The sequence below is a fragment of the Typopeltis vanoorti genome, chromosome 23, assembly GCF_054136105.1.
Source record: "Typopeltis vanoorti isolate ZY-2024b chromosome 23, IOZ_Tvanoo_1.0, whole genome shotgun sequence".
In the NCBI taxonomy this organism is placed as follows: domain Eukaryota; kingdom Metazoa; phylum Arthropoda; class Arachnida; order Uropygi; family Thelyphonidae; genus Typopeltis; species Typopeltis vanoorti.
In genome coordinates, this window is record NC_143571.1 from 30153230 (window position 1) to 30179395 (window position 26166).

Here is a 26166-nt window from a genome sequence, read left to right on the forward strand (position 1 = left end):
TGCTGCCATAACAAATTTCAATACATACAATCATATGTATAACCCCAGATCTAATTAACACTTTAGTTAACCCTAAATTAGTCTGAGTACACTATATGCTGTATTCAGATATAAGTTACAATACACATGCATAAATCTCAGGACACTTGAATAGTTAAATAATTAATATTAACAATCATACTCTCATTACAGTCAGTCATGTACTATGGTCCTAGTATAATTTTCCTCAGTCTCTTCAACTGTTCAGTAATAGAACAATGATTACAATTACCTACGATTTCAATTAATATGAGATTTTTACAGTACCTTTTGACTTGGGTTTTCTATATAGGCCTCTACCGTTTTTCCGATTGTACTATCCTGGGATGAACTCCTCTATAATCTGTCACTCCAAAGTTCTTTTGGCATTAAACTGGGCTTTTTCCAACTTAACTTTTCGTACTTGAATTAAGGACACACTTAGAATCATCTATATAATGGCTGTGAAACTCACCACGTGGGCACTGACTTCTTTATAGATTTCCTCTTTTCGTTATTGTCACTGGATGATGAAACACATAGACAATACCTTCTTTCCTTTAGCTAAATGGCATTCCTTGTTTCTTACCATAGGAATACGGAATCGAAATCCCACTCACTTTTGTTTCCTTGTTGTGTCGGACGGAGATTAACTCCAACCCCACCACTCAGGAAAGCCGCGTGAAAAACCTATATGAAAAGCTCGTGAAGAAACTATCCGGGAAAGAGCCATGTGTGTGTGTGTGGGGGTCTAACCCTTTTATACCTTGACCCCTACTGGCACCTTCTTTAATTTCTTTTCTCCACCCCTTACTGGATTCGACTTCACTGACCAATTAGGGTTGCGTTTTTTCTGCCAAACGTCCTGCGGTCGGCAAGCACGCAACTCACACGTGACGACATCTCAATTCGGGAATTGACCCTGAGCGATAGTCTTTTGCTAGCCTCAAATTAATCCCCTTTCCAAAATTTTCTAAGAATTTACTTAATATTTTAATCTCTCATTTCAAGTGTTAAAACTAGCCTCTCACATACAATTTCTCATGATTAATCTTTTCTGTCTTACTTAACTAATTTTTTCATATCACAACTGTAATATATTCCTTCTTTTATTATTTAGTTCAACAAACACTTTTTTTTTTAGAAAAATATTCTTCACCATCACCATCATCAAATTCCTGCCATGTACCCTCAAGGGGTGTACAGGATAGGATAATACCACATGAAAAAATTACATCATTACTAACTTCCTATCTACAATTTTCCTCCAAATAAGTCTGTTACTTGTCAAGACTCCAACATTATCAGATCTTATATTTCTATCGTCTAAGGCACTTTGTACCGTATCAATCCACCTATATCTTGGTCTTCCTCTGGGGCGTTTTCCTGCCAACCTGGCAGAGAACACTTGTTTTGCTAATCTTTCCTCTCCCATTCTATTTAAGTGACCATACCACCTGAGATTAGCTCTGCTAACGCATTCCTGGATACTGACAATGTCAAGTTCTTTCCTAATATCCTCGTTTTTAATATGATATTGCCATTGATGCCATCTGTTCACACCTCTAATCTTTCTCTAGTCTTTGGTCAAGTGTTTTACTTCTGACCCAGCTCTCCAATCCATAAGTTAAAACTGGTTTAAACACTGTCTTGTATACAGCTAATTTAGTGTTCTGATTAATTTCTCTGTTAGTCAATATGAATTTATTCAATTGACTTCCCACCATACCCGCTTTGCTGATTCTGTTGTCTATTTCTATATTTAATTTACCATCTTCACTAAAAATTGTGCCTAAGTAGCTGAAATGTTTTACTTGTTCCACAGGTTCTCCATTCACAACACAGCTGACATTTTCACTGATTCTGCCTATTTTCATTGTCTTTGTCTTCTTATTGCTGACCTTCATACCATATCTGTTACAACAGTTATTCAATTTAGTCAGAGAATCTTGCAGACTTGAAGCGGATTTATTTAGAAGTATAACATCATCCGCATAAAGCAAAGAGCTGACATTAACATCTCCAATTTTGATATCATGTTTAATATCACTTTCCTTCATAATGTGATCCATATAGATAATGAAAAACAGAGGGGATAATGTACATCCTTGTCTCACACCAGATTTAGCATTAAACCATCTTCCTGTACTTCCTTCAATTCTAACTGCTGACTTACAACTCAAATAAAGACTAAGTATTGCTTGATATAATGCCCCATTGACACCATATAACTGTAGTGTATTGAATGGCTTCTCTCTTGGCACCTTGTCATATGCCTTTTCCAAATCGACAAAACTCAAATAGAGATCTTTGTTATATTCCCATGATTTCTCCACTATTTGTCGTAAAGTGAAGATCTGATCCTGACAGCTCTATTTGGCCGGAATCCAGCTTGTTCTTCACCCAGCTTTTCTTCCACAATTCTTCTCATTCGTTTCTCAAGTATACTTGCATAGATCTTGCCAGGAACACTTAGTAGGGAAATACCTCTGTAATTCTCACATTCAGTTTTATTTCCCTTTTTATATATGTGTACTATGAGAGCTCTACTCCAATCATTGGGAATTTGTCCCTCTGTCCAGGCTTTCTGAACAATGCAGTGCAGCCACTGTAAGACTTTTATACCACCATGCTTCAGCATTTCTGGTCTAATATCATCTACTCCAGCTGCCTTTTCACATTTTAAGCCTTTGATGGTTTTTTCTATTTCAAGTATGGATATGTGTATATTCCTGATTGCATGCCTGGTCAGTGTTTTTTACCACTGTGCCGTCATCACTGCTTGTTTCATTTAGCAGTTTTTCAAAGTAATTACTCCATACTTCAAGGATATCTTTTTCTTCCGTTTTCATGTCACCTTTATCATCTCTAACTCCTTTTACAGCACTCTTTCCTCCATTCCTAAGCTTCAACAACCTCCAGAATATTTTGCCACCTTCTTGATATTTATTTTCTATATTCTTGCCAAAGTCCTCCCATGACTTTTGTTTAGCTAGTTTTACACAGTGTTTAGCATTCTTGCATTTGTCTCTGTATTCTCTAAGAGCACAAGCTGACTTATTTGCCAGGAACTTTTGGTATGCTTTCTTCTTTTCCTTCACTGCCTCTTTAACTTCCTTTGTCCCCCATGGAGTTCTAATTTTTCTATCCTTGCAGACAACTTCACCACATGCCTCTCTAGATGAATCAATCAGGGCTTTCTTCAAGGCTTGCCACTGAATCTCCAAGATTTGGTTCCTGTTCTCAAACTCTTTCATTTTTTCTTCAATAATCTTTGTGTATTTTAGTCTACAGTTCACATCTGAGAGCTGCTGAAGTTTTATTTGCTTTAAAACTTTCTTACATGTTGTTCTTTTTAATATGAAATTCAATTTTATCCTGCTCAAGACTAAATAGTGATCACTTCCAATTTCAAATCCTCTGTACACTCTGGTGTCCTGCACCAGGGAGAAAACATCACTATCAACAATAACATAGTCAATGAGACTTTTCTTTTTCCTTGCCTCTTCTCTCCATGTGAATTTGTGCACATTTTTATGTTGGAACATGGTGTTAGTAATAAATCCATGTCCTGAGCAGAAATCCAACAGATATTTGCCATTATTATTAGCTTTGCTCTTTTCTCCAAATTTTCCCAAAACAATTTTGTATGTCTCACAATCATTTCCTACTCTGGACCCAACAAGGACCAACTTTTCCTTTTTCATTGTGTCAGTTGCTTTTTCTAAAGCCTCAAAAAATTCCTCCACTTCTACCTTAGTAGAACCTTCTGTAGGACCATTGACACAAGTAAGTCTCATTGTCCAGTTCCCCATTCTCATATTTGACCACATTACTGTACTTGAGACTGCCTGCCATTCAAGAAGATTAGCCTCGTATTTTGTGTTGAATACTATGGCTACTCCTTCTTTTCCTTGATTGTCATTGCCAATGACAATCAAGGAAAAATATTCTTGAATCCAAGTAAAAATATATATTTTTACTTGGATGCAAGAATATTTTTCTTTCTTTAAACAATTTATGTATTAGCTCTTATACAGGGGTTTTATTTTATTTTCTCTTCATGTTACACCATGATAAATGAAAATTCCACATAGTGAAGGTATCAGGATGTAAAAACACTAACATCCAAAGATAATGAGGTTATTATTCCCCTTAAAGCATTGATACTTCCACATTTGGATTACTGTGCTCAGGTCTGTCACCTGTATTCCTTGGAGATGAGGAGGTTGTGGAAAGGTTTCAGAGGAGAGTGACTAAGTTGGTGGGTGATGTAAAAAATGCTCCCTACATTGATTGAGAGCTTGTGGATTGCAGAGGTTGGTTGATAGGCGAAGAAGAGGGGATAGAAACATTTAAATTACTAAAAGGTTTTTATAAGATTGATGCAAGGAAAATGTTTCAGTTGTGTTGATAGTGATGGAAGAACAAGAAGTCATCCCTGGAAATTAAGCAAAAGTGTGGTTAACAAGGGTGTGAGAATGAGGTTTTTTGCCTGGAGGGTGGTGAATGAATGGAATGCATTGGCTCAGTTGTGAGTTCTTCGTCTGTAAATGAATTCAAGAACAGATATGATAGATATTGTTTTGATAGTTTGGGTCTCCCGCAGTGAGTCTACTGACTCCATGGAGATATCCATAATAATAATAATAATTAAACTGTTTACTTTTAATTAAACTTAATATGAATTTTACTTAATATTTTATTTTCACTCCACCGTCAAGGGCATCTTCAGTATGACTTTTAGATTAAACAACTTGAACAGGAACCAGCAGATTCAACAATGAAAATGCTTGAACGATATGGAGTGACAGTCTAAATACATTAAGATCCTAATAAAATAACTTTAACAAGAGATCATTAATTCATTAAAAAAAATTAATTATTTCTGATTGTTCCATGAAATTGCAAGTATAGGTGAAAGACGACTATCCATTGATGTACCCTTAATTTGTTGGTAAAGCTTATTCTGGCATGTGAAGTAGCCAGAGTGAACAACAAAGTCAAATAGGCAGACAGTGTCTGTTAGAAAATCTTGCTTGAGGAAGTCAAGTGTTTCTATCTAATATCTAATGGAAGATTTGTGAATAAAGACACAGTATTTAAATTGAAAAGGAAATCATCTAAGCAAAGATTTATTCTCAGATAAATAAGAATAAATCAAAGATTTATTCTTATTTAAACTCAGATATATTTGCTTTAAAATGAGAACTATTCTTGATAAATGAAGAGGGCCTTTCCATGAATACCGAAAGTAATTTCGGAAAGGGTTTCTCAGAGCAAAGAGATGGATTTGCTCAGGTGAAGTTTTTTTCAGCTTAGATATTGTTCATTGTTGAATTATCCAGTTTTTGCTCTACTTGTTTAATTTGAAAATCATACTGAATGTGCCCTTGAAATACACCCTTGATTTGCCACCCGATATGCCCGTGATTTTACTTATGTAATATAAAAAATTATGTAAGTAAAATCCATATTAAGTTTAATATGGAATTTTAATATGAAATAGATCAATTGAATAAATATGAAATAGAAATTGATCTATTTCATATTTTTTAATATGAAATAGATCAATTATCATGATTTATATTCTAGTTTGTCAAGTAATGTTTATTTTTCTCATCTTTTTTTTATTTAATCCATTACTCTCCTGTACTAGTCTTACATCGATAAATACATGGGTGTGAAGTGCACATTCAAATTAAAATAACATTTGGATACCAATTAGGATAACATGGATACCAAGTAAAAATTAATTGATCTATTTCATCCATATGACTTTTTTTGTTTAAGCCAAAAAAAAAAATTTTTTTTAATTTCAAATAAAGGTTAAGAATATTTTTAATGTAAGAAAAATTCTCTTCAAGGACTTCAGTAGTTTTTATTACCACATGATGTTTTATTTTCAGGCATTACTTTGGAGTTAAGGTTGGACTTTATTTTGCTTGGCTGGGATTTTATACTTACATGCTTATTCCTGCATCTGTAGTTGGTTTGTTGTGCTTCATCTATGGGTGCATTACTCTAAATTCAAATATCCCAAGGTAAGAATATTTTTATTTCACTTTTTAAACTTGTGTTTTTTGTACATGTTAATAAAGGAATTTTAATTTAAAAGCTTTGTAAAAAGTAGGTCTTATTAAGAGTGCAACAGGTTAAAAAAAAAAATTTCATATTTTGATCTAGTATTTTTCTTGCAGTAACTGAGGTATTTTCAAGAATGCAGAGAACACAAAAGTAGACACAGCAAAATTGAATAAGAACATGGAATTTTAAACAAATATTCAAGTATTTTAACTATGTCCTCTTTGTGCAATAAAAAATATAAGTTTTTTTTTGTTAATTTAAATGGAAAATGACAGTCTCTCAGATGACAGATATTTGGCAGGTTTTTTTTTACATTCAGATTTGTTTAGATTAGAATTGTTATGTGGAGCAAAAGCAGATTCCCAGAATGTCACTTCAGAAGCAGAGTCATTTTTAGGGTAATAGTTTCTCTCCATCTTACTGTGTGTAGTGTTAAGCCTGTAGTTTGCTAATCCCTTTTGTCCATAATGGTTCATAATTATATAATTTTGGTCTTTTTCTTTCCATTTAGCTTTCTGTTCATCTTTTAGAGAGCAAGTAAAGTAGTTTAAATATTAGTTTATGAGCAGTTTATAATTGGTATTTATTGAGTAATTATTGAATAAAAGAGGCATGTCTGGTTTCCCTAAGACAAAGGTATCTTATTGGTCCCATCACTAAGATACCTATTGTCATGGTAGTAACTTGACATAGGAGAAACAAATATTACTTTCAAGTAATATTTGTTTTCCCTATGTCAACTCAATTCTCAACTCGATCTAAAATGGATGTAAAACATGGCTAAGAACTGCAGTTAGAAAAGGCAAAGAAACTTTGGAAAAAGAAAAATGTGGTGAAATATGCCACATGGAATGTTAGAAGCATAGCACATAGAGAAGAAGAGTTGGGTAAAATTTTAAATGAAGAAAACATAGGAATTGCAGTTCTTCTAGAAACAAACAAACAACAACAACAACAAAAAAAAATACTTAAAGGAACTAAAGAGATATCATATCATAAAATGGAGTGAATAAATGAATATGTGCAAAAGCTGTCATAATGATTTGGATCCATAAATGAACTAAAGCAAATATAGCCCGTTGTATATATTGGAATGAAAGAATATTAGAAGAATAAAGCAACTTCCTAATATTAGAAGTTGCTTTATTTAATTAACATTAAATAAAGCCACTTTAACAGTTGGCAGATATGTCCCTAAAGAAGGAAAAGAAAAGGAAAATGATGACTTTTACATACAGTTACAAAGAATATATGAAACATTAAACAAAAAGATTTATAGCTAGAGATCTTAATGCAAGAATAGGCATGAAAAAAAATTAATAATAATATTAAAAATATTTAGAAAATCAACAATAAACAAAAATAGAAAACGACTTATTGATTATATAATAATATGAAAATAAAGAATACATTCTATAAACATAAAAATATACATAAATATACAAGGTGTGCAAGAGGACAAAAGGCAATAATCGGCTACTTTATAGCAAATGAAAAAGCAACAAGCCTCTTCCTAGATGTTAAAGGTAGGAGAGGACTAGAAATATAGATTCATTATTTAGAGCAGGCCAAATGAAGGTTTCCACCAAACTGATTACCAAAAATACAAAATAAATAATAAACTGGAGAAACAAAATATAATTATTAAGTAAGACTACTAAACAATTTAAGTATAAGAAATATATGCCAAGAAGATTAATACAAGAAATGAAGATATTGAGAAAGAATGGAATAATATGAAAGAAATTATTACATTGGCAGCATATGAAAGTCTAGGGACATAAAAAATTACATATATGGGGACAATGAAATAAAAACAATAATTGAAAATAATAGCCTAATATGCAGATTCAGGGAAACTAGATCATGTTGAGAGCAATGCTGAGTATGTATATGTAAGTACAGCCAGGATTTGTAGATGTAATAGTGATACAAAACAATGAACACAGTTATAAATCTGCTGAATGGATGGATGGACTATACTTTGGATTTGGACATTTTAAGTGTGTGTGTGGGGGGGGGGGGGGGGAATTGCCAAACTGGACCAAGCAGACTGTAGATTTAACAAGAAAAAATGAGGAAGTAACTTGTTATATAGTGAAGTGCCAGGAACATTAGAAACAAATTGGTTGAGTTTGTTGCTTTGGTGAATAGTTTGTCTTAAAATTCTTGGCATTAATGAAACCTGGCTTCGAGTTGGATGTAGTAACTGGAATCGAGTGTAATGGGTATAGTGTTTTTAGGAATGACAGAAAGGTAATGGAGGGAGGTACCACTAATGATATCAGATGACTTGAGTCTAGTTAGGAGAAAAATTCATGAAAGCAATAATGATAATATTGTCTTGTGTAGAACTGAGTTTGAGTCTCTACAGTGTGAAGTGGAGGCTAGCAGGATGAAATACACAGTGGGATGTTGCTGCAGACCTGGAGGTTCAGTTGTTGGGACAAAGAAATGCCCTGATGAGTATTAAACAAGTAATTATTATGGGTAACTTAAATTATCTGAATATCAATTGGGTAGCAGAGAAAAGAAAACTCATGATAAGAATGAAGGAAAATTTATTGAGATGTTGCATGACAATTTTCTCAAGCAGTATGTGAAAGAATAAACTCGAGGACGAAGAGTGTTCAATTTGATAAAAGTATCACAAAGTGTTTCAGTTAAGGATGTGACTGTTTTGCCACCAATTAGTGACCATGATCATGCTGTACTATCCTGAGAAGTAGCCAACTATATGGATATTCCATTCAGGACATGTTATATGCTGTACTAATCTAGAAATTATGTCAGACTCAAGAAAATGCAATTTTTAGTTCCATGGTATCAGTTGAGTTGTTGAATGGGAAGGATATCAGCAGTGCATAGAAAGCTTTGAAAAGATGCTTAAATGATTTAATATCTGAATGTGTCCGTAGAGTTAGAAGAACAAATAGAATGGATGTGCAATCTCATTAAACAAAACATCTGTAAGATGTGGAAAGAATGTTGTGAGAATAAGAGTAAGAAGAGTTATGAAATATGTCAAGTTCTGACCAGAAAAGTTATAAGTATTGTACCAAAACTACTACCCAGTACTATCATTGCATTGGATGAAAAGACAGAGGAGCATGAGAAGGAGGATTTTTTTATATTGGGCCCATATACGAGAGGTTGGCTGGTCAACCTATAGTACTTTAGTACTGTATGTGGGTAGTGGGATGGGAAAGGCGAAACTTGTTGACATTTGATTTAAAAGCCTGTATATTGTATTCCTTGGGAAATACATCAGGGGAAGATTGTTCCACAGTACAGCAGTAGCAGGGACGAAGGAGGAGGAAAAGATAATTGTTCTGTGGGTTTCAAGATGTACTGTGAAATGATGTTGGGCAGCAGCTGTACGTGTTCCAATGGGCTTAGTACAGAGTGGGGGAATTATTGATATTTCAGATGAACATTTTCCATGGAAATATTTATAGAATATACAAACTGCAGAGACTAAACGTCTGTGTGAAAGTGGAAGGAGTGAGTTGGTAAGAGATGGATCATTTATCAGTCTAATTGTTCTCCTCTGTAGTGAGTCAAGCATTTTGAGGGAGCTTTTAGGACCCCCACTCCAAATGCGAGAACAGTATTCAACAGCTGGGTGGATTTGTGATTTGTATAAGGTTAACAGCTGTTTTGAGGTGAAGTAACATCTTGAGAGAAAGCTTAGTTTTTTGGAAGCTGAGGATGTAATGGTTGTGATGTGTTTATGCCAGATGTCAAAGTAATTCCGAGAAGAGAAATTTCATCTTGTCTGGGAATTTGAGTGTTATCAAAAATAAGACTGGGAGAAAATTATTCTTTTTTGTGGGAAATAAGACAGAACTGGGTTTTACTAGCATTGAAGTTGACGAGGTTATCTGAGCCCCATTGAAGGATGGCTTGGAGGTCCGAATTAAGAAAAGTTGTTGTTGATGTTCTTGTGGGGTTGAAGTGAGTTGTGTAGGGTAAGGTTTATCGAATGAAAGGGAGGAGTGCAATGTGCTGTCATCTGCAAAACTGTATTGGGTTGGAGGTCAACTGAAGTAGGTCATTGATATAGAAGGTCAATGAGAGAACTGAACCTTGTGGAATCCCAGCATTAGTTGGATGGTGGAGGATAGGGAGACATCTACCATCACACATAGTGTGTGTCCAGACAGAAAGCTGGAAATCCATCTGCAGAAGTCCTGAGACAGTCCAAATGATGGAAGTTTGCTTAGTAAGCCTTTGTGCCAGACCTGATCCAAGGCTTTAGAGATATCAAGTGCAACTACTTGGGATTTGCCAAATTTTTCCATGGCATATGTCCAGAGATGGGTGATATATGAAAGCAGGTCACCTGTTGATCGGCATTGATGGAATCCGTACCAGGTCGCTTAATAGCTGGATACGTTCAAGGTAGAGTAGGAGTTGAGCATTCATGGTTTTCTCCATCACTTTAAATAGGATTGAGGTGAGTGAGATAGGGTGGTAGTTAGATGGCAGCGATTTGTCACCCTTTTTAGGAATGGGTTGAATATAGGCCAATTTCCAGGCTTTGGGATATTTATACCAGTGGAGTAAGAGAGTACGTACAGACAGCATAGGATAGGAGTCAGTTCTGCTGCACAGACCTTCAGGACAATTGGAGGAATGCCATCAGGGCCAGGAGTTTTTTTTTTTTTTGTCTAATTTTGACAACAGGTTTATGATCTCTTTCTGGCAAAAGGATACAAGGGGCATTGTATGTTGGGCAGTTGGAATGACTGGGGCATTTGCCATTGTCAGTTATGCATGCATTGGAGGCAAAGTGTGAAGCCAGGAGATTAGCTTTTTCTATGGGTGATGTTTGCAGTTGAGTCATTTGGGTATGATAGGGAGTGGGAGTATAGCATGTTCACCTAAACTGGCTAAGTCCTTGATGTGCTTGCATGATTTGAGTCAGCTCAGGAAAGATCCCACAGGGAAAAAAAAGAATGTATGATAATCCCATTGCACAAGGCTGGTGCAAAGACTGATGTGTCTAACTATTGACCTGTCTGTATCTATGGAGTAATTGTAGAGATTTTAGAGAAGTTGGTAACAACTTGCATACAGAAACAGGCGGAAAAGCAAGATATACTTTTCAAGGAACAGCATGGGTTTACTAAAGGGAGTGTCTGAGCAATATGCTCATATTTTATAATAATGTTACTGCTGAGTTGGATAAAGGAAATGGATACACTGTGACACTGTTGAAATTTCATATTTATGAATTTAGGGACACAAAGCACACGTGTTGAAAAGATTATTTTACTGATTAATAATAAAACAATAACTTGACATTTCGACCCCTGTATTGAGGTCATCATCAGAAGGATACATGTGTATAAGAACCAAGCTACATGCTGTTGCACTCTATACAGGTAAATTATATCTACGTTGTTAATTAATCTTTTTTCTTAGCCTGCCCTCTAGTGATTTAAAAAAAAATTACCAATAAAAACTACAATACTCTGCTAAAGTCCTCACATACTAGGATTCTTCTGGAATTATACAGTTCATATTGTTATATTACAATTATCTTCTGGATTTGTACAGTATAGGTTGCTACTGACTGTTCAGGGAAAAAAACCCCCAAAAAACCTATAATTTTTATTCAGATTCAGATCATGTTTGAGCATTTCACATGCTTCCTTGAATTTCAGCTTGAACTAGGTTTTGGTGTAGTGTAGGGACTTGGTACCTTTCCAATCAATTCTGTGGTATGTTTGGAGTGCGTGGTCAGAAAGGCCGGTTTTCCAAAATGGAGGTATTTTATGTGTCGTTTGTGTTCATTCTTCCTGATTGGGATGGTTCGCCCTGTTTCCCCTATGTATGGTATGTTACATGTGCACTGTATTTTGTAAACCCCTGGGTGGGATAGGTGTGGCAGAGGATCCTTGGAAGAACTGAGTAGGTGTCTTAATTTTGTCGGGGGTTTAAAGGTGGTTTTGATGTTGTATTTGTGTAGTGTTCTGTCTATTTTTTCTGAAACGCCTCTAATATATGGTATAGCAATAGCATTCTTGAAATCTTTTTTGTTATTAGAGGTATCTTTGTGAATGGTTTTTATACTATATCTGTTACCGTGAAAGACCGAAATTAGAGAATGTCAATATTCTCCGGTGAATGTCGACACAAACCAAATACTTTGGTGAAAGACCGAATATTTGGTTATATTATTATACATTCAAACCATCACCGGTATATGTTGACAAGCACAGATAAGCTCTGGTGGGGGTCGAAACGAAAGAAGTGTTCCGCGACTAAATGCAGTTGTAAAAGCAAGGGACTCTTGTGCAATTCAAAGTGTCATAACAGTTTTAAGTTGTTGTAATAAATAAGACTGTATAACGTTAATCACATAATTTATGTGTAAGTTTATTATTGGTATTATTTTCTTTTCTGATTTAGAATGTACTGTTCGTTTTAGGTTCAACAGTTTATTTACATGTGCTGTTACTTAAGCTTTCTCCTATTTTGACATATCATATTATTTCTCCTATTTTGACATATATCATATATTAAAAAGTTGCATTTTTGTCTTAACGTAATAAAAATATTTTTATTCAACATTCACCATCAGTGCATGCTGAATGTCGGCATTTGCCGGTGTAGGTGAGAAATAATGATATTTAGCAAATATTTTGTACATACCAAACGACTGTGTGAATGCTGACATTCACCGGAGAATATCGACATTTGCCAGATATTGGTTCTTTCACAGTAACATATCCGTTTTTTATAAAGGTATGTTTGATAGTCTCATATTCATGGTTAAGAGCTTGTTCATTTGAACAGATAGTTTGAGCTCTGTGTTTAAGGGTGCTTATGACCTCTAGTTTTTGTGTTGGGTGATGATAAGAAGTTTTGTGTATGTACTGGCCTGTGTGTGTATGTTTGCGGTAAACTCAGGAGGAGAGACAGCCTGAAGGAAGACGTGTGATAGGTGTATCTAGGAATGGAAGAGAGTTGTTTTTTCTATTTCAATGGTGAATTGGATGCGTTTGTGTTGTGTGTTCAGGCGACTAAGGAATGTATTTAGTGCTTTGTGGCCGTGGGGCCAAATGGCAAAAATATCGTATCGTATTGTATCGATGTATCTGAGCCAAATTTTGGGCTTTAGGCACGCAGACTCTAGAGCTCGTTGCTCAAAGTCTTCCATATGAAAGTTCGCTATTGGGGGAGAAAGTGGTGAGCCCATGGCTGTATACCCTCTTTTCGAAGGTAAAAATTGTTTTGCCACACGAAATATCCAGAGCGGAGTACATGGGCAAAGAGGGCCGTGATGTCGTGTGGAAATATGTTCTGTAAGAGTAAGATAGTGTCATTGATTGGGACATTGGTGAAAAGGGAAGTTATGTCAAGGCTGACTAATAGATCTTGGTCGTTGAGTGTAATGTTTTTAATTTTTGTGTATTAAACTGTTGAAATTTGTTAAAGCATTTGATATGATACAACATGAAAGGCAGCTGTTGCATAAACTAGAGGATATGGAATTGGAATATATACTGTTAGCTTGGATAAGTGGGTGTGCTGACAGAAAGGTATCAGAAAGTGGTATATAAGTGATGTAAATTTGCCAGATTTAAGGTAACCAGTGGTGTGCCCCAGGAATCCATCCTTGGACCATTGTTGTTTAATCTATACATCATGAATGATATTGAAAGGGACTGATAGGAGATCTTCAGTTGTTTGCTAATGGTGCAAAGATAGGCAGGGCAATCAGAGATGCTACTAATATCAACATTATAGAGTGAATAGGCTGGAAGTTTGGGCAAATGATTGACTGTTAGTAGAATGTTGATTGACTGTTAGTCGAATGCAAAGTTGTGCACTTTGGTGTGATGCGATATCCAAACATAGTATATTAGTGGGATTATGCTTGGAATAGCTGATGAGGCTAGAGATCTTGGAGTTATGTGAATGGAAAGTTTAAGTTCAAAGGTCACATAACAAAAATTGTAAATACAACTCACAGGATAATTGCGACGTTGAAACAAACATTGACATGTAAGGATAGAAGTCATTTTTGCCTCTTTACAAGTTCTTGATATGACTGCACTTGTTGCACATATTTGGTCTCCTTGGTTCCAGATATATAAAAATGTGAAAAGGCTGCAAAGAAGAGTTATAAAGATGGTATTAGGATTATCGAATTGTAGATTATGAGGCTAGATTGAGAGTACGTGGACTGTGGAGGACTGGTAGACAGAAGAAAGAGGGATGATAAACTTTAGAGAGGGAGTTATCGGATATTGGTTGATAAAATTTTTCATTTTATTATGGAAGATGGGGAGAGGACATTGGGACATCTATGGAAGTTAAGTTTGTGTGTAGTTAAGAAAGTGGTGAGATCTAGATTTGTCTGTCAGAGAACAGTGAGTGAGTGGACAGTTTGCCAGTTGAAGTAGTGAGTGCATCTAGTGTGAATGAGTTTAAGAAAAAGTGTGATGACAGCTGGTGTGGGTGATCAATGGCCTAACTCAATGAGTCTTTGACTACCTGGAGGTCTAGTAATAGTAATAATATTTAATTATATGCAATATTGAATACATACAAAGATAATGAAATAAAAATAAATGAAAAATGTCTGACAAACAATCTATAAACCAAGATGTAAGATAGGAATGACCTCTGACTCCAACAATTTTTAATATTTATATTAATGAAATACTAATACAGTATAACACTTTAAATTACCTGGGTATAGAAATTAGTAGAGAAATTAGCCAAATATGAAACTAGCAGTATACAAAACAGTGTTCAAATCAGTTTTAAGTTATGGATGTGAGAAATGGATTAGAAATAAAGCACTTGATCAAAGACTAGAGACCACAGATATGAGAGTTCTGAGAAAAATTTGGAGAGTGAACAGATTGTAGCAATGGAAGAATCATATTAAATATGAAGATATTAGAAGGGAACTTGACATGGTTAGTATTTAAGGATGTGTGAGCAGAGCTAATCTAAGGCGGTACTACATAAACAGAATGGTAAAAAAAAGGTTAGCAAAACAGGTGTTTAATGCTGAGATGGCAGGAAAGAGATCTTGAGGAAGACCAAGATCTAGGTGAATTGATTCAGATAGAAGTGGCTTAGAAGAACAAAATGTTAGATACGATGATATTAGAGCACTTACAAGTAATAGAAGACTAATTTTGAGGAAAATTGTTGATAGAGGTTTAATAAAAATGTAAACTTCATCATGTAGTAGTGTCATAGTAGTCTCAGCAACCCTTCAGGGTACATATCAAGAAATTAATGATGATGAGAGAGATATAGAAATATCTCATAATAATAAAATAAATGTTATTATTAATTGCAGATGATCAGGTAATAATATCAGATAAAGAAGACAATTGACAAAGATCATATATTATTTAAACATTATAGTAAAACAGTTTGGAATGAAAATATCCATGCATAAAACTAAAACAATGGTATTTTTTGGAGAAACTCTAGTTTAAAGTAAAATAGTTATTAATAATAGAACAGATAAATACTTTAAATTATCTTGAATGTGAAATATTATATGAAGGAGAAAATGACATTAAATTAAAAAACTTTAAAATTTTTACAGGCTATAGGCCTGATAAATAGACCTCGTACTCCAAATCTTATACAAAAAGAAACATGCTTAAAAATATACAATACTTTAGCAGTACCTATATTATTATATGGCAGTAAATAAACAAGCAAGATAAACAAAGAATAAAAACAAGCAAAATGAGATTCATGAGAAGAACTGCAAAATACACATTATTAGACAAAAAAAAAAAGATTTGAAAATATTTTAAAAGAACAAAAAAAGATCAATAGAAGCAAAACTAAATAAATAAAATTCATAAACAAAATTGGATTGAACATGTAAACCAAATGGCAAACATCTGATATCCTAAACAATTAATAAAATATAAACCAGGAAGAGAAAGCTAGGTAGCCCTCAAATTAGATTAAAAACGAGACCAGAACAGATAAGATCTATATTTAGCATTACAATAATGTATTGATGAAGTGTCTTGCAAGTTAAAAGGAAAGATCTACAAAATGGTAGTAAGACTAGTGCAGATGACCAAGAGATGGAAGAAGAGAATGGACATAACCAAAATGAGAATCTGAGACTTGCAAGTGGTATAACATGATTGGATGATATCAAAAACACTGATTCAGAGGACATGAAGGTAACCCAAGTATCTGGGAAGATTAGGGAATCAAGGTTCAGGTTGTTTAGTCATGTTATGAGGCAAGACAAATGCTATGTAGGAAAGTTAGTGCTGGAGATGAAGCTGCCAGGCAAAAGAAATAAGGTGGAGACCTAAACAGTGATGGCTGGATAGCTTGAGAGGGGACCTCCAAAACCTCAGACTACAGGAGAACATGGCCTTACACAGAACCGAATGGAGGAGGTTGATCTGCTGCAGTGACCCCACTTGAGTGGGAATGAAGCTGAAGAAGAACAGATGAAGAGAAGAAAGCAGTATTATTGTTATTATTATTACGTGACACCTCCAAAATAATTTCAAATTATATCAGATGTTAAATTAATTTATATTCTTAACTTGTTAACATGTTTGTTTATTTTTTGCTCTTTGAATTTGAACTTTCATTGTGCAGTTTTAATGTTTATTTGATATTAGAGAATTATCAGAATGAGAAAACTTGATTTGGTATTCATTTTTCAATAACATATATACTTCAATAAAAAGAAATTCTTATCTAATATGTACATCACTATGTGAGACATACTGTCTCTCATAGTGATGTACATGTTAGATAAGAATAAATAATGTCCTGTAATATAAGAACTGGCATAAATTTCATGGTTACTAGTAATATTAACACGTTCGCTGCCAACTTCGAGTATACTCATAGTTGGTAAACCAGCTACACAAGCCAGCTACGAGTATACTCGTATGACGCTTACTGCCGGCAACAAGATTACTGTACTGACCTTGAAGAAATGAAAATGCTTGGCTTATGGAGCTAGCATCAAAACTGTGTATTCTCATAGATGGTATATGCTCTGCACAAGCCAACTACGAGTATACTCGTATGACGCTTACCGCCGGCAACGAGATTACCATACTGACCTTGAAGAAGTGAAATTGCTCGGCGTACGGGAACAGACTATGCCGAAGTAGCATGGCAGCGAATGTGTTAATTAACTTTCAATATATAACTGTAATATATTCTCTAAGGATGCATTTTAACTTAAGTTTTCATTTTATATACAGTAAAACCTCCAAGTTACACGGTAGGTGGGACCAACAAAAAGCGTGTAAGTCGAATTCGCATAACTTGGGGTATAATTTCATGTAATTTATATATACAAACATACAAAATATTAGTTAATTGGGACCAAAGGTTTACAAAAACAGCTATATTTTTTAAGAAATATAATCATAATTGTAGTTTTTCGTACATAAAAAAAAGAAAGTTATTTCGATGTCGATGGTTTCATAAAATCTAATAAATTTGTTTGACGGCATAATGTCTTTTTCTTGTCACGCAAAATTTCTTCATAGCAAGCCAATGATTTTTTTATTCCTTGCCTTGTGGCTATAATTCATTCCTCGTTAGAATCTATGTCCTCCAAAATCTGTAAACCTTTCTTAATTAAGCTGAGACCTTCTGTTAATTTTACAATTGTCATGTGCTTTTCTGGTAGAACTGGATCTGAGGTTTCGGTCTCTTCAGTAGCGCTTTGCTCATGCATCTCTATGAACTCGTCGATTGTAAGCTCCTTGTTATGTGAGTCTAAGAGCTCGCTGATCTTCACTGTCGATTTCTAAATCTAATTGCCTGGTAAGGTTGACAACTTCTTCTATTGTCTCAGCAACAGATCAGTTTTTGGCAACATTTCTGTTTCGCATTTAAAAAAGGATGGACAAAGTTTTTTTCAGACACCATTCAAGGTTTTTTGGGAAATTTCACCCCAAGAATCTCCGATAATCCTTACAGCATCTAAAACATTTAACTGTTTCCAAAACTCGTTTACAAATTATGCTTGAATTCAATGATTGGGCATTTTTCACAGCAGTGAGAATTTTTTCTTTATCTTTTATGATTGTTCTTACTGTGGATTCCTGTAGATCGAACTTCTTTGCTAGCTCACAAATTTTTATTCCACCTTCAAAATCCTTAATAATGTTGAGTTTTGTTTCCAAAGTCAATGTTTTTCTTTTCTTGCTAGCTGTAGAAGAATCGGGTTTGCTTCTTTTGGGCAGATAAAATTTTTATCAAGAACATAGCATTAAACAATCACAGGGTTTGTAGACTATAAAAACCGTGTATGAATGAAGACCACATGAAACATGTAAGTGCTTGTTCGCAGCATGTGTGACACTGGCGAATGTGGCCTGTGCCGGAATGATACGACTAGTGGTGAGGCATGAAGCGGGACGGGAATATGTACATATAAGAAACTGCGTAACTCCGGGTTCACGTAAGTCGGGGTATTACTGTATGTGTATATATATATGATAAATAGCTTTGTGTACATATGCATATTATTGTATTTGAGAAAGCAATTATAATTTCCTGAATTTTATTCCAGTAATGAAATTTGTAACAGTAATGTGATCATGTGTCCACAATGCAATGAAGATTGTCGTTATAGATTTCTTCATGAACAATGTCATGCCTCAAGAATAACATACCTTGTGGATAATGCTGCCACTGTTTTTTTTGCTGTTTTTATGTCACTCTGGGGTAAGAATAATGATAAAATTTATACTTAACATTAAGCTTTAATGTCACAGCTCTTACGTAACCACTCTATGGAATAGAGTGGTTATGTAAGAATCTACTGTTATGTAAAGGAATTTACTGTTATGTAAAAGTTTAGTTTTCTTCTAAAAGACTGTTTACTAGAGATGGTATGTTCTGATAGGCCCCCCTTCCCTGCTCAGGTTCAAGATACTGGATATAAGATTTATGTTCTTCACAACAGATGGCTGTATCTGCCAGACTGTTCAGAATAAGACAAACCACAGGAGCAGGGGATCTCTGGTAGATACTTGGAAGGCTGAGTGGAGAAAGCTTGTCCTTAGGTGATGAAAGTAAGGTAAAAATCTTCCTGACAGGACAACAGGATACCTGGTTATTAAGAGATTTTGGAACTTTTGCAATACATTCATTAATTCCTTTAATATATTGGATTAGAATCAGAGTGATATCTTCAGATCTAGAAACTTGTGGCTTAAACCTGTTAGTCTTTCTTGATAAAGTATTCATTCAAGTTGTTTTTCATAAAAGCAGAGTTGATGTAATTTAATTCTTGCTGTAAAAGGTCATCAGCGGAACATATTATGAGCATGATGTAATAAGGTCTCAATGATTAACTTTTTTTTTTGACTGGGATGATGATGATAAGTAGCATGGATATAATGATTGGATTTGTTTGATGAAGAATTAAAATATCTAAAAAGGCTAGTTGATTGTTTTTCTCCTCTTCTAAGGTAAACTGGATTCTTGGATAAAGCATATTTATTTTTGAAATGAATAGTTTCAAATTTGATGGTGAACCTTTCCATATTGTAAAAATATCATCCGCATATCTATACCACAGTGTAAGTGTAGGAGAAGCATCAGCTTATGTACATATAATGAAGCAACTAATTAATACTCTGATAGGGCAGTTAATCCTGTCAACATTGTCTGTTGCGTGTATTTTCTGGAGGGTGTAGGATGAAAAGCCTTCAGGTGGAAAAACCCTGCCACCTCTGTAAGGGATTTTGTAATTCTCCTTCAGCCTGGTTGGCTAAGTGGATATAAACCTTATAGTACATTAGTACTGTAGGTGGGCTAAGTGTTATGTACTCATCCTTCTCTAGAGATCAAATATGGAATTTTTTTTCAAGTCATTTACATTGGGAAATGAAATTCTTCTGCCACCTAAAAAAAAAAAAAAAAAAAAAACATTGGAAACATCAGAACTGAACCAAAAACCTTTCACATGCAAATCAAATGTTCTGTCATTTAGTTACATGCCTAATCTAATATGAAACCTAAGAAAAAAATTAAACATTATCAATTCATCAAAATAATTCTGAGATTGTGAACTATTCAGAATAAATTAACCATTTTGTGGGTAGATTGTTGATGAGAGCAGGAGAGTTTGTAGCTAATCAGGGAAACGAAAACATGGTGTAGCCATGAGCAATGAGCATAAGCTACCAGGATTGGTGTAAAGAGACAAGATAAGGATGGTGTTAATGGCAGCAACAGAGACAGAGGATTCGAATGATGTGAGTAATTGTGGAAAGAAAACAGTGATCAGGGAAAAGCTACTCTGCTTATATATACCTATCAAGGAGCATTAAAAATACAGATTCAGAGTTTCTGATCTTGCTACAGTTAGTCATTCAGTCTGCAAATCATTGTTATTAGTGAAACGTGGTTAACAGAGGATGACATATTCACAGGAAGAGAATATGATGAGTATAACATTTTTCAGAAAGACAGAAAAGATAAAAAAAGGTATGGCATCACTAATGATTTCAGAATAGTTTTCTCCTCCATATGGAACTTGAAGAAAGCAGCAGTGATAATGTCTTTGGTGTGAGGTTAAAGTAAGCACAAATTTTATTTAGCAGGGTGTTGCTAGAGGTTAGGAAATGTAGAGGGAGATATAGTAATATATTATAAAATTGTTGACATGTAAGGGAAATTAGAATTTAATATCAACTCCTATATATTTTGCTCACTGTAACATGAGCATCCATAATACAATTTAACGGAGTAACTACGGAACAAAGAGAAATAATTAAACAGCAGGTTTAATTGTTTCAATATTATACAATATAATACAGACACAACATATTATCTGTTGTGTCTGTTACAGAGACATCTTCAGGAATAAAATGTTAAAATTGTAATAACACACAAAAACACAAACAATAAATGGAAGAAATGATATTAGACTATATGAAGACTTAAGTCCTATGAGGGGCAGCCTCTATGGGTGCTGCTAGCCTTAGATGTTGGGTGAGAGGCCTAAGAATTAAAATTTTCTCAAATCTTGGGAAGTATAATACAAACATTTATTAACCATGATAGTTTTCTTCCATCCTGTGCAAGGTATCCAAGGCATGGTCTGCTAGACCTAACTGCCCATAATTGTGGCAGTGGATGGATTTTTTGTGTTCATCTGGCAGATGTTAGCAGATCTGCCAGTCTGACCATAATATGATAATTTGCAAGAACAAGAAACCTTGCAAACACCTGGAATAGAGAAGGGAGTTAAGTGGATTGTTAGGGAATCTTTACTTAGGAGAGTGGAGAAGGGAAGCCAGCTTCAAATGAGGTTTGAAAGCATTGCAGAGCTTATTTCTTTAATTTTTAGTGATTTAACCTGCTGAATTAATTTCTCTTTGTGCTGTAGTTATTCCATTAAATTGTTCTAATTTAATGGAGTAACTTTGGAATATGGAATAACTTATATAGTCTCACTCGTTAACATGAGCATCATTCAGGGAGAATGCAAAAGACTGGTTACAACGTTCAAATTATGAAACACAAGAATGAGTCATATAGCATGAGTATACTTCTTCATGTCTCAATTGCAGCTGACTGAACAGAAGGAAGCATTATTAAAGTTCCAGGAAAGCAAGTGTAATTTGAATTTATTTAGCTAAAAGTTATTATTATTATATAAACAGTTTATGGTGATTACTTCCCAAAACTTTGCCTGGTTTGAAATCAGTGTATAGATTGTATTTGCAGAAATTTCTGTGATTTGTTTTTTAAACAAATAACACAATTGCAAATACAATCCATACATCACTTTCAATCCTTTTAAGGTAGGGTAGGGAAATTTTTTTTATCATCAGGTTGTAGTTTGACTGTAGTATGATAATTATTATTTTCTGAATGGTTGGTTGAAGCCAATTTTTTATACTCATTAGATGCCAATGTGATTTTATTGTATTGAATTCTTCTAGTAAGAGAAGGTTTCCTGTAAACACAATTTTCTGTAAACCAGAAATTCAATATTGCTTATAGAGTTGCATATTATTATGCTATCTAGAAAGGGAAGACTGTTGTTGGACTCATGTTTAATAGCAAACTTGAAGTTGAAGTGGGTATAAGGAGTTTATTTTGTCCAAAAATTTAAGTAATTCTACTTCAGATTGGGATCTCCTTGCAAAGATATCATACATATGCATTGTGCTCACTATTGAACATGAGTCCTTCAACAGTCTTCTAATTCTAATATTATGCTGCTCAGTGATATGATCCTTCTCTTACAAGACAAAATTTCACCTGATATCATGGTCCGCTTTGCCTCTTGCCAACTATTTTTTATATGGAAGCTTTTGGCAAATATGCTCTGGATTCTTCTGCTTTAAAATCCAGTTTGGCTTTGATACATTAATGATATTTTCATTATCTGGCCATATCACTGCCAAACTTTAAACACTTTCCTTAGTCACTTGAACAAGCAACACAGATGTGTACAATTTACTATTGAAATTGAACAATTGAACTTGCTCTCATTTCTGGATACAATTTATTTTATACAATTTATACAATTTATACAATTTATTAATGATATTTTCATTATCTGGCCATATCACTGCCAAACTTTAAACACTTTCCTTAGTCACTTGAACAAGCAATACAGATGTGTACAATTTACTATTGAAATTGAACAATTGAACTTGCTCTCATTTCTGGATACAATTTTCACACATCTTCCTCGGAAAGACAAATTACATGCATCCTTCATTCTATTGCAAGTCCACATTGTGCTGGCCAATACATGCATGAAAACTCTTACCACCATCCTTCACAAAAACTTCAGGTTGTTAATATCCTCAAAAAATAGATCAATAATAATTTGCTCTAATGAACAAGCGCTTAAGCATGAATTACAAATTATTAGCAGTACTTTTATAAACAATGGCTATAACAAAAATACCATTATTAAAATTCTCACAAAACTACACCTAAAAACTGAAGTAATATAGATTAGAATAAAACCATAGCCATTTCGTTAAAGAGATATCAGAAAAAAAATAAACAAAATTCTACACAATTACAACCTTTAAATCTCCTACCAAAGTGAAGAACATATTTAACTCCTCTAAGAATTTCTCCAACCCACACCTGAGTGTACTGAAACCAGTGCACCTGTAATTTACTTTATATTGGTGAAGCAGAATGAATGATTCCAGTCTGAAAAAAAAAACACAAACAAACAGCACATCTAATTTAATAGTTTTGTTAAGGACCTTTCGATCATGCTCTTATAACACTCTACGCTGCATTGACTAGAAAAGAACCCATTCTTTACATCATATTAAAACTTGGTACAAAAGCAAATTTAAGGAAGCAGGTGAAATTTTGATCAGCCATCCTAATCAAAACAATAATGATGGCCATCCTAATCAAAACAATAATGATGACCTAAAAACTCAAGAATGCAGATGGCACACACACTCAACCCACATAACCTCTCTTTCAAGTTCTCCAACAGTCCCTCATTTCAGGACTCTAAGCAATAATTTTCACTTCATGACTTTAGACCAGGATTTCCCGCGTGTCCACCGTAATGCAAGCACAAAAGTTTTGCAGGGGGACGGTGTTTTCTCTCGCCTCACCAGATAGTTAGGATGACAGCAAGAGAATGGCGATCACCCCAACATTATGTTGATACCACCTTTAAACCCTAAACAAAACTGAAGAACATTTAACCCCTCCAACAACTCCCCTCCCCCTAGTCCACTCTGGGTTGTATTAAATTCAGTGTATTTCTAAATTATTTTATATTGGTGAAACAGGATGCACGATTCCAATCTGAAAAGTAGAATATCAACAACCAATCAGATATAATTCACTGGTGTCCAAAACTTAAGGATGAACTACATTTTTACTTGTATGTGAAAAAAATTTCATGACTGCAGCCAGATGTGGACATAAATTTATTGCCAGCATACTAATAAATTATACAAAAAATGTGTTATAAATTTTGTACAACTTAAATAGCAAGGACATAGTTAAGGAATTAATATGCAGTGCTTATAGAAAACTATGCAAAGAGACATTTCAGGATGGAATATGTCCATCCCCTCCCCCAGCTGCTATCTAACTCTCACAGATGTCTTACTATGCTTAGTAGTGATTCAATAGTTCTTGAGGCAAACTCAAGGATAAGACTTTGTTTGTTTTCTGGAGGGGAATTTTGAGCATCAGTGCATCTCCCTATTGCATCCCAAACGTTCTATGTGGTTGAGATCTGGGGGAGCATGCTGGCTGCTTGATTCGATTAATATCCTCAGTCTCCAAAAGTATCTCTGCTGCTCATGTATGATGTGGTGTGACATTGTCATCCATAAAAAATGAATTGTTTACCTAGAGCACCACAGAACAATCAAACATGATGTTGAAGGACTTCGTTGCAATATCGTTCACCAGTCATAGTCCCTTTTTTCAGCACTTGTATCTCGGTACATCCTTTAAGCATAATGCCTCCCCACACCATGATCCCAGTACCCCATTATCTATCCCTTTCAAGAACGATGATAAGCAGTACCATTTTCACACTACTTCAAGTGTTGTCTAGAATCAGAGGAAACACTAAAGCGATTCATCTGTAAAGAGTACTGAAATAAAGGATAACGGGATGCAGACCACAAGCCTTTTGACATGTAGGCTTACTTGTTGCAGATGTCTTGCCACATTTTGTTAAGATATCCATGTACAGTACTTGAATAGAGCCAACTTGCAAGCTGATCTGCCATGGTGTGTTGATTACATTTTGCTGTTATAACCAAAAAATCTGTCTTCGTGCTCCATGATAGAGTGAGGGTGACTTCTTAGCAAACATCTGGAACACATTTCATTGGTTTAAAATGCTGCCCAGAGCCTGGATACAATATTATGTGAGATTCCAAACTCTGACAATATCAGTAATTGTATGGCCATCTTCGAGCTTTCCAATAATTCTTCTTTATGTGAAATCATCTGGATAATAATAATAATTATCGTATGATGATGCAGCAGCCATGAGTCCCCTTTACGGGAAGGTATGGCACCATCTCAGTACCCCTAAATTTTATCCAGCACGGAACCGGCTTAGCTGACGAATCAGTCCTATGGCTGAGTCAGTATTCCTGACTGTAATCCGTGTGTGTGTGTGTTCACGGGACTGGTTTGCCTGCTTGTGGGATGAAAAACTCCAGATAAACTGGTGGGAAAAGCCCTGCTGTCCAAGACCGGCTAACTTGGCTATGGCTGAGGAAAATCCTTAAGCTCCTCCTCGTTGACAGGAATCGAACCTAGGACACTCCTTCCCCAGGCATATGGTTGCAAAGTGCAAAACCACTAGGCTAACCACACGGACATCTGGATAATCTCTTTGAGACATTAGAATGCATCCAAGTTTGCAATTTTATTCTTTCACGAAAAGAGTTTCCTTTAAACACAATTCATGTTAACTCAGCCTTTTGCCTTTATCATGTTGAGTGCTACCACTTGACCTCTTTGTGTGCATTTCGAATATTTGAATGTGTACCCGCTTTCGTCTCAAAATCGTCAGTTATGCAAGTTGTCGCAAGCTGATTCGTCCCAATTTGCAGGTGTAATCTTCAGAAATAGTGTTCATCCTTAGATTTTGAGAAGAAAGCGGGTACTGCCAAGAGTCCAGAATTTTGATCGACTGTCCTAATCAAAAAAATAATGAAGGGGTAAAAATCTCAAGAATATGGGTGGCATGCATTCAACCCACATACTCTTTCAAGTTCTCCAGGAATCCTTCATGGCAGTAATTTTCATTTTATGCTTTTAGGCAATAATTTTAGTTCTCATTTCATGCAAGGCTACCACTCATAAATACAGTTTTTGTTTTAATTATCTGTTAGTGATTTTTATTTAATGCAGTGTTTTTTCTTCCCAATCAGAGGTCAGGTCAGCAGTGTTATAGTAGTTGATCAAATTAGTGATACCTTAGCATGCTATGTTGAAATGTTGAGTAATTATCTTGGTTTATTTTAAATTGAAGTTATTGCTCTAACTCAGCAATTGTCTCCATAATATATTATAATGAAT

At 34.8% G+C, this 26166-nt stretch overlaps 1 protein-coding gene across 5 annotated transcripts in view; it reads left to right on the forward strand.

Annotated features, from left to right (window-relative positions):
• Positions 1 to 26166, forward strand: part of LOC150093725 (anoctamin-5-like) — a 276581-nt gene that overhangs the window by 122551 nt on the left and 127864 nt on the right. For all 5 annotated transcript variants that reach the window (XM_090413123.1, XM_090413120.1, XM_090413121.1 and 2 more), the window contains 2 exons: positions 5928 to 6062; positions 18671 to 18825. In XM_090413123.1, the coding sequence (XP_090269249.1) occupies positions 5928 to 6062; positions 18671 to 18825 (290 nt within the window). The remainder of the gene's footprint in view (positions 1 to 5927; positions 6063 to 18670; positions 18826 to 26166) is intronic.